This window comes from Phalaenopsis equestris, unplaced genomic scaffold (genome assembly GCF_001263595.1).
Source record: "Phalaenopsis equestris unplaced genomic scaffold, ASM126359v1 Scaffold000036, whole genome shotgun sequence".
Classification (NCBI taxonomy): Eukaryota; Viridiplantae; Streptophyta; class Magnoliopsida; order Asparagales; family Orchidaceae; genus Phalaenopsis; species Phalaenopsis equestris.
In genome coordinates, this window is record NW_018164478.1 from 4,294,847 (window position 1) to 4,304,614 (window position 9,768).

Sequence of the window (9,768 nt, forward strand, 5' to 3'; positions counted from 1 at the left end):
GATTTGCTGATGAAATTTATTTCGATTGATAAAATGAAGTTATGCTAAACTTTTCTCGTAGCCTTTTGTTTTGGGTCGGCTTATAGTGCTCGTAAAAAATTTTGAAGCTATTATGTGAAAATCAATTTTTTTTTTAAAAGCTACTATGGTCATTATAATTTTTTTTTAAATATTAGACATTAACTTTCTCACGGTTGCCATATTTTAGTAGATTTTGCTATAGCAAGTTATTTCTTATCACAATAATTTTTGAAAATTAAGGGAAAAAGGTAAAAAGAAAAGCCAAATATGATTGCGATTACTATTTGAAAGAAAGCAGTTAAAAAGTTGCCCCAAATAGATCTTAGGAGTAAGGAGTCTTTGTTGTTGCACTGAGGACGTGATGATTGTTTAGTCTCCAAGTGGAAAATTATTAAATTGTGAAGTTTAATTGTTTGCCTTATAAAGAAATGCCTTATATAGAATCAATTATAGCTCGACTTTCACCATTTGTGCTATAAGAGGGTCAGAGCCTCTGAAGTATATCCATTGTTTGCAAGTTATTTATTAATGGTATTCTGGGGATTTCATTATTCTGTTGCCTACCTTATATGTATATTTATATAGCTATATTTATATGGAGAGAGAGAGGGAGAGAGAGAGAGAGAGGTTAGGTGAGATGGGGTTGGCTCCAATCCTATTTCTTAACAATATACTCCTGATCACTAGCAAATTACATGCCATATGTTACTTCGTCCTTATCTAAGCTTACATAATTTAAAACCTTGGATGGATGAGCTCTAATAATTCATGAGAGATTTATAATTCAAGTATTTCACTATATTTATGTGAAATCTATATAGCCCATCAGTGGTTAAGAATTTATTTTATTAATATTTCCAGTCTTTCTTGCGAAATTCTTGTATTAAAGCTCTTAGCAAAGAGTGTAATCATCACATGCATTTTTTTCCTTTTTTTGCCCTGGTTCTATCAAATGTTTCTGGCATGAGCTTTGCTATATGTTTTAGTAGGATCGTGTACTTTCTTATTTGGTTCCTTTAAGGTAGTGAAAGCCTGTGCAAAATGGAATTTGCATCATCATTCAAACATGATTAGAATTTAGAATATCAATTTTGCGCCAGCACTGACTGATCTAGTGGGTGGGTTCGTATGTATCAAAATGCTGTAAACTTTGAATTTTAGGATGGGCTTGAAGTTTGCATGTTCTAGGTTGATCTTTTTGTATTATGTCGAACTGAGTTCATTTAAATCCACTGGATTTTGAAAATGTTTACCAGTTATGTTAACTTAACTTTGTGGTTCGATTTCTGTTCTTGTGTGTTTTCAAATACTCGCTTTTGGCTAACATTGTGTTTGTGATGGATTTAGATCTCACTTTTTCTGAAGATTTCACATTTTTTGAGCTCTGTAATATTTAGTACTAGTGCAGAAAATCATTTTCCGATATTTAATATTTCATTTATTGGTTAGGTGGAAGCTAGACTAGAATTATGTTAGTGGATAACATTATTTGTAGAAGTTAATCTTGAAGAAGCGTATTAAATAACTAATATTTAGTTAAATGATTTATTCAATGCACTTAACTTTAAACAGACGTTAATTATTTCATCAAGAAAGGCTAATCTTAAGACATTTTTTGATTTGAATGAATTGCAACAAAGGAAATGGTAATGAAAATGATAAAAGGAATTGAATTGTATCTTTTTTTTACCTCATTAGTTCGGCGGAGAATATAATTGGTGAATTTTTTTTTCTTAGTTGGTTGATGAAAATGTTTCTTGTGATGAGTGGCATGTGAGTCAGAGCGATAATATTTTATATTATTGTTTTCAATTTAAAATGATTTTTTTCACCTTTCTTAAGTAAATCCAATTATCTATTAATTCCATGGGAATCAAAATCCATTATAAAATTATTAGGTAAAATTTGCTAGCTTTCCTTCCAATTATTCAAACCAAACATGCGCAAATCCTCTGGTTGAATATATAATTTACTTCTTGCCAGATACGGTTTCCACAGATAACATCTTGATGTTTTGATTCTATCTAGAGGTCGTGGCTTTTGACTAAAATTATCTTACATTTTACATCGAAGTATTTGATCAAATAGATTTAGCTTATGTTGATCGAATATTAATTTTGTTGGTTTATAGTTGTAGGGTGAATGAGTTCACCTCTTGGTTACTTTAATTTTTTTGTCAGCTGGCTTCATAGTAAATTTTTAATTGGATATATTTTTCTTCAGATGATATTTCTTTTCCCAATATTGCTTTTTTGTTGTTTCAATAGACTGCTTGACGCATAGTTGGCAACTACTTCTAATTCTTTTTCTGTTCAGAGCTGAAGCCATTCTTAGACATGAGATTCTGGATATTAGCAGGAACATGCAAACACATGCAATTAAAGAGTCATCCTTGAAGCATTAGTAGTAGTGTTGAAATTGTTTATAACAAAACCAAGCAGAATAGAATGCCTTCTGCTCCTCACTTCTCTGACAATGACCATGGACTTGTAACTAACCCATGCAAGAGTGCTTGTTTAAAGTGCTGCGAAGTGATTAAAGCTGGGGAATATTTTCCTATGGAAAAGTGTACTGTTAGAAACTATCGCAACTTTATGAAAAGTGGCTTGCCTCATCGGCTTCTATTTTACAAGGACAGTGATTGGATTGATTTTGCTGCGGATATAATTGGTCTGATACATGATAACTTCCAAGCGAAGAAGGCAATTTTTGAAGTTTCTTGTCAGAATCAACATTTCTTATTTGACTTTGTCCGTATGCTACATATAGATATAAAGACAGGTTTCTTCACCTTTCTTAAGTAAATCCAATTATCTATTAATTCCATGGGAATCAAAATCCATTATAAAATTATTAGGTAAAATTTGCTAGCTTTCCTTCCAATTATTCAAACCAAACATGCGCAAATCCTCTGGTTGAATATATAATTTACTTATTGCCAGATACGGTTTCCACAGATAACATCTTGATGTTTTGATTCTATCTAGTGGTCGTGGCTTTTGACTAAAATTATCTTACATTTTACATCGAAGTATTTGATCAAATAGATTTAGCTTATGTTGATCGAATATTAATTTTGTTGGTTTATAGTTGTAGGGTGAATGAGTTCACCTCTTGGTTACTTTAATTTTTTTGTCAGCTGGCTTCATAGTAAATTTTTAATTGGATATATTTTTCTTCAGATGATATTTCTTTTCCCAATATTGCTTTTTTGTTGTTTCAATAGACTGCTTGACTCATAGTTGGCAACTACTTCTAATTCTTTTTCTGTTCAGAGCTGAAGCCATTCTTAGACATGAGATTCTGGATATTAGCAGGAACATGCAAACACATGCAATTAAAGAGTCATTCTTGAAGCATTAGTAGTAGTGTTGAAATTGTTTATAACAAAACCAAGCAGAATAGAATGCCTTCTGCTCCTCACTTCTCTGACAATGACCATGGACTTGTAACTAACCCATGCAAGAGTGCTTGTTTAAAGTGCTGCGAAGTGATTAAAGCTGGGGAATATTTTCCTATGGAAAAGTGTACTGTTAGAAACTATCGCAACTTTATGAAAAGTGGCTTGCCTCATCGGCTTCTATTTTACAAGGACAGTGATTGGATTGATTTTGCTGCGGATATAATTGGTCTGATACATGATAACTTCCAAGCGAAGAAGGCAATTTTTGAAGTTTCTTGTCAGAATCAACATTTCTTATTTGACTTTGTCCGTATGCTACATATAGATATAAAGACAGGTCTCAGCAAGCCACTTGCATGGATTGATGAGCATGGAAAATGTTTTTTCCCGGAAATAAGTTCTGAATTCTGTGCACCTTGTGTACCAAAAGGTGCTCGTGAACTTAATTCCCGCTTGGATACCTTTCCTAGCGCTTCAGAAAACTCAAATTCAGGATACCCTTACCATAAGGATAAACAGACTAAGCATGCAAAGCTTATTTTACAAAATGATCCTATGAATTTGATGGGCGAAGTGGTGGGTGAAAATGATCTCTGTCTTCCTATTTCATGCAATGCAATAAGTTCTAGAATGGATCAGGAAAATGCAGCTGCAGCAGTCGATAGCCAACTTACTTTTGATTCTGTCCAGAGATTCTTTCTCTCTGGAATGTATCCTTATGTTGATTCGAAGGGAGTAGTAAGCATCTCAAGAGCTCCTATATTCGATCAATCTGGAAAATTTCTTTTTAGTAGTTTTCTCAAGCACATCGAGATAACGCAAAATTTTCGTGGTGTTGCTAACGTGCGTTATGCTTGGCTTCCAGCTACTAAGTCTACAGCAGAAGATTTAATACTTCGTGGCATTATGAGGATTGAGAAGCCTCTGCATGGCAGCAGACATGGTCTCGGGATTCATCTTGCAGCAGTGAACTATCCTAATATCTGGTGAGATTTTATGTTCATTGTCTATTGTAAGTGTTTCTTGTTCTGTTAGTTATTAGGGGAATTTACAGATCACATATAATTCTGTTGTTTTCTTTTCATATAATTCTTATGTATTTACATATGTAACACCTAAACTTTAATTTTTTACATATATAAAAATTAAATATTTAACAGCACGTCAACAATACCACTAGTACTGACTTTTGCAAATGAAATACGTTCTTACATGCATATGTTTTGATGTGATTATAAGGCAGTTATGTATGTGAGTATTGAACTTGTAGTGTTAGTTGTGTAAATACATAAACTTATGTGGCATGTATGTAAATTCCCCAAATAATTATTATTTAACTCACAGTTTTTTATTATCTTTCTTTAAGCTGCTAATGATTTGCTTTCAAGAGTTAAGGGATACTCATAGATTGCTATCCACAGTTCTTCCTATTCAGATGTTGATGAAAATGGTCTATCTTATATGATACTATGTCGCGTCATTATGGGCAACATGGAGCTTGTTAATCCTGGATCTAAACAGTTTCAGCCTACGGATGGCAGTTTTGATAGTGGTGTGGATGATCTTCAAGCTCCGAAGCATTATATTGTATGGGATATGAATGAGCATACCCACATCTGCCCTGAGTATATTGTGGTTTTCAAGCTTCCTGCTAAATCTAAAGGTACTTTCAATGATTTACTAGGAACATCTGTTTACTATGCTATGAATCTTCCAGCTAGAGTTTTTCTTCTTCATCTTTGCTGCAGAGTTATTATTTGGAAAAGAAAGTGCATCCAATGAAACTGGGGTCACATGTGGACCTTCGCCTGTGTCGAAGGTCTGTCTCTTGTCTGCTTTTATTATTTGGGATGCAATTTTATGACAGAAATGCAATAAATATACCTTTTTTTTGTGGATAATTTTACTAATTTTACTAATTTCATGCAATTCACGTAGGCTCAATGCTCAATGCGTTTGTTAATCCTAATCTTTCAAGCAATGTTTTCCCATTATTTTTTAGAAGTGTCAACGCTTATCTTTCCGGCATAGGGTTAGTAAAGAAAGATACATTAAGTTCTCGTTTTTCTTTTTTCAGGAAGGAAATGATAATTCGTTTGTAATACCAGCTAACCAATCCCAAGGCAAGGACCAAGAGTTTGGTAGAGTCCCTAAGCCAACTTCTCCTTGGATGCCTTTTTCAATGCTGTTTGCTGCAATTTCAACCAAAGTTCCTGCTAAAGATGTGGATCTTGTCAATAAATATTATGAAGAATTCAAGGTGACTTTTTGAACATTAGTTTTATCCTCTAGGGCATTTGGGCTGTATAGATGATCTTTTTTTCTTTTAACCAGAGAAGAAAAATAAACAGACTTGAACTTGTTAAGAGGTTGAGGCATATCATTGGAGATAAACTACTGATATCTACCATAGCGAGGCTTCAATACAAGGTGATTTATTATTATTATTGTCATTATTATTATTATTGTTGTTGTTGTTCGGATAATCTAAAGAGCTATCATTTCACTCTTTGCTTCACTGCTTCTGTTCCAATTTGCAATATCATGGGAGGTGTCATCGACATCATCTTTTAATTGTGTTAATTTCATTATTTAGTAATTATTGATGCCATGCTGATTCTTTGTCACACATTGGTTGAACATTCATTTGTTCTCCTTTCTTTTCTTTTGATCAACATGTGGATATAAGCAAAGGCGATAAGGTTTTGCATATTTTATTTTATGGGCTTTGAAAATTTTTAGACGGTTATTTAAGTCAAAATTTGAGTTGATTTTTTAGAAGACAAATTATAGAATATCACTAAGAGATTTAGTCTTCTAATGAAGATTTCACGATATTATTCGAGATTTCTCATTAATGTAAGTTCCCATGATTAACTACACATGTCAATTGTGAGAGAGAACTTTTTATCAAACTAATCTCTTAGTTCTATGATATTTTTCTTTGATGTCGTCAGTATGGATTATTGGAAAGAATATACTGCTATTAGTTCAAAGAAGATGTGGAATTATGATTAAATCAATAAAAAGCCTTATAGTTTAGTCATCTTAGGTTGTTATGAACCCTATATATTTAGTCAGAGGAAATAATCGACCCAATTTGATTGACAAATCTTTGTCAATAGCCATGCATTATGTTGTTAAACAAACCTTGTGGATCTGGAGTTAAAGCTTATTGAAGGGGCTAATTATAATCTGATCTTTGTTATAAAGTTTTCATGTCCTGTGCGCGTCTCATTGTTTGGAAGTCAGATTTTTCATTAGAAGTATCTAGGCTTATCAGGCTTAAGTTGTAACTATAATATAAAGATATCATCTCAATCAAGCTGAGCCATTTTTTATGCGAGATTTTTAAGCATGATTATATGAATACACTTGATATAACATTAGTTCTTTATGAGTTGGTTAAATTTAGATTTACCTTTATTGAAAAATTCGTGTGAAAGATGTATGGGTGGCTGTTTTGAGCATAAATCAGCTGATTATTGCTTGATTTATCCACATCGGGAGGAAATCCTTGATTGTTTTGATAATTAAACCCATTATTTGGGTTATGGTTCAATGTTTTTGTAACGAGTAGATTGATTTTGTCCATAACCCAATCTTCAGGTCTAATCCTATATGTTTGTCCTACATAATTAAGGCTTATTGAGTTGTAATTGGCTTTCTCGTCAGGATCTCTAGCGAAAATCTCATGAAAAGTAAAATACGTAATATCGTTCTCAATTTGCACCTCATATTATTAAGTAATATTAATCTTCAATTGGAGCACACATACGATGGCTTCCTCCTAAATGCTAACGGGCTCTCTTTGACTCACTATGATTTTGAAGGCAATGTAAGAAATTTTGAGTCTGTAATTTTGAGCTAACCAAGTTGGTAAATTGCAAGTTCCTCGTGGCTTAAATTTTAATATTTAGTGGGTATAAAGTAGGTATTAATACAAGATCCAACATAGACCTGAGTAGAAAAAATTGAATTTGGGATGATCTGATTAACTTTTGGTTTAGGTTTTGGTCTAGAATTCTAATCTTAGGTTGACCTAAAAAGACTTGCACTCAAGATACATTGTCCCACCATGTATCGTATGAAAACCTCTTACCTACTTTTCGTGTTTTTAACTCACAATTATCATGTATGAAGATTTCAAAGCACTGTGCATGATGCTTTAAAATCCTTAGATGGAAATTGGTTGTTTTCGAAGAGTTGACAACCCTTGAAAAAAATGACACATGGGAATCTGTTGATGTATATAAAAGAAAGGCAACTGTCGGTTGCAAATGAGTTTTTACAATTAAGTATAATTCTGATGACTTTAGAATGGTATAAGGCTCGATTAATTGCCAAGGGATTTATTTAAACCCGTGACATGGATTATTTAAAAACATTCACTACAGTTGCAAAACTTATCTCGACAAAAGTTTTTCTATCACTTGCAATTAATCTTGACTGGCCCCTACAACAATTAGATATAAAAATGCTTCCTCACCGAGGACTTAGATGAAGAAATGTATATGGATGCACACATCAAGGGTTTAGTGAGAAGTTTGATACAGTGGTTTATAATATGAAAAAAAATTCTTATACAGTTTGAAAGAGTCATTGAGAGATTGATTTGAGAAATTTACACTATTTAATAAAGTTATGCTGTGACAGTGAGCAACCACAAGCATTGTAGGAAATCCTGTGCAGCGTGATCGTACAAAGCATGCGAAGATTGACAAACACTTTATAAAGGAGAAGATTAATTGTGGAGTTATGTGCATCCCATTTATCTCTAGTGCTCAACAAAGCGGATATCTTCACCAAAAGACTGTTTAAGCCTAAAGTTTAGCTTCTTGTGAGCAAGTTGAACCTGATAGATATCTATGCTCTAACGTGAAGGATGGTGTTGGAATTTTAGTATCTTATATTATTGGTATTCTTTATTTTTAATATCTTTCATTTTTATGTGTAATAATTTTTGTTTCTTCTTTTATCACGAGGAGTCATGACTGATACTATCATTTTCCTAATGTGGGAGCCATTCACCTCTATTTAATTTGTAATCTTTTTCTATAAAAATATATATGTAAGGAATGAGAATTTTATAAAAGAGTCCACACATACTAGCACAATAAAATATAAAAAAAAACAAAGTAAAAATGAAAAATAAATCAAGATAAATATAATAAATGTAATCGTAATGCAACATAATAATAATAATAATAATAATAATATGAATAATGATAGTAATAATAATAAAAATAATACTAATCTATTGGAAACTATTTTAAAAATTATAGGGCAATTTATTCTTCAGTTTGGCATTTAGGAGGAAGCCACTTAAGGGCTGTTTGGTTTTTGCTGAAAAGTGATACTGTATAAAATGAATATAATGCTAGAATGATGTATTGTATTAGAAATATTTTGGAGGTTTTGTTTTAGTGCAAAATAAGGTAAAATACGAACAATGTATTATTTTTTTTTTGTGTTTTTTCCATTAGGATTTGGTAGAGGCAGTTAACATATATATATATATATATATATTCCAAAATAAATTTAATCATTTTTTAATTACATTAGAACCAAACACCAGTAATGTGAATTTGTCAACTACATTCGAGTTGCCCCCCAATTCTCTCAAGCCAACTATACCCTATGTGGGACAATTGGATCATAGCTCTTTTTGTTTCTCTTTCATGCTCTGGAGATTCACATAATTCGTTTGCCTTTCCAGCTTCCTCCAATGATGAGACAAGAGCAGGCATTGCCATGCAGCAGAAAGCTACCCGCAAATCCTTAAGCAACGAAAAGATCTGTATCATCATCTTCTTCTCCAAAAGAAAAAAAAAAAAGGAATTAAGTTTTAGGGTGGAGCAATACTTGTATTTATTTATCCTAAATTTCAATAAATCTATCCAAATGAATATACCTGACATTTATTTAATTTTTATGTGGATTTTTACCATGCCTTCTGCTTTTTTTAATTTTTTTTTACCAGTATACTAAACGACTGGGGATGTTGTGATTTTTGTTTTTTGGCTTATGGAGCTCTTTTATTACCATTAATTGCTTTGCCTCCGAATTTATTGTTGGTGTTACTGGTAGAGCAGGCCAAGGTTGGGAACAGCCAGTCCTACATATTTGAAAAACAATTCTCAGGTATCTCACTCTTCCCCGTCTAGAAGTTTTGATAACTAAAACTTGTTTTAGTAAACAAGTAAATTTAGTAAACCAATGATATTCTTATATTCTGATATTGTTTAATTGATGTTTTGTATTTAAATCTAGTGACATTCTTATATTCTTATTTGATAATGTAGAAGATTATTTCTTATATTCTTATATTCTTATATTTAAAT

At 32.3% G+C, this 9,768-nt stretch overlaps 1 protein-coding gene across 2 annotated transcripts in view; it reads left to right on the top strand.

The window, feature by feature from the left end:
- Nucleotides 1-9,344, top strand: part of LOC110018760 (inactive poly [ADP-ribose] polymerase RCD1-like) — a 22,526-nt gene extending 13,182 nt beyond the window's left edge. Inside the window, exons 2-8 of one of the 2 annotated variants that reach the window (XM_020716183.1) lie at nucleotides 2,338-2,802; nucleotides 3,762-4,410; nucleotides 4,846-5,087; nucleotides 5,173-5,243; nucleotides 5,502-5,684; nucleotides 5,759-5,854; nucleotides 9,144-9,344. In XM_020716183.1, coding sequence (XP_020571842.1) covers nucleotides 2,469-2,802; nucleotides 3,762-4,410; nucleotides 4,846-5,087; nucleotides 5,173-5,243; nucleotides 5,502-5,684; nucleotides 5,759-5,854; nucleotides 9,144-9,209 — 1,641 coding nt within the window. In that variant the 5' untranslated portion in view covers nucleotides 2,338-2,468 and the 3' untranslated portion in view covers nucleotides 9,210-9,344. The remainder of the gene's footprint in view (nucleotides 1-2,337; nucleotides 2,803-3,761; nucleotides 4,411-4,845; nucleotides 5,088-5,172; nucleotides 5,244-5,501; nucleotides 5,685-5,758; nucleotides 5,855-9,143) is intronic. The other variant, XM_020716184.1, reaches the window with a different exon arrangement.
- Nucleotides 9,345-9,768: the final 424 nt, after the last annotated feature.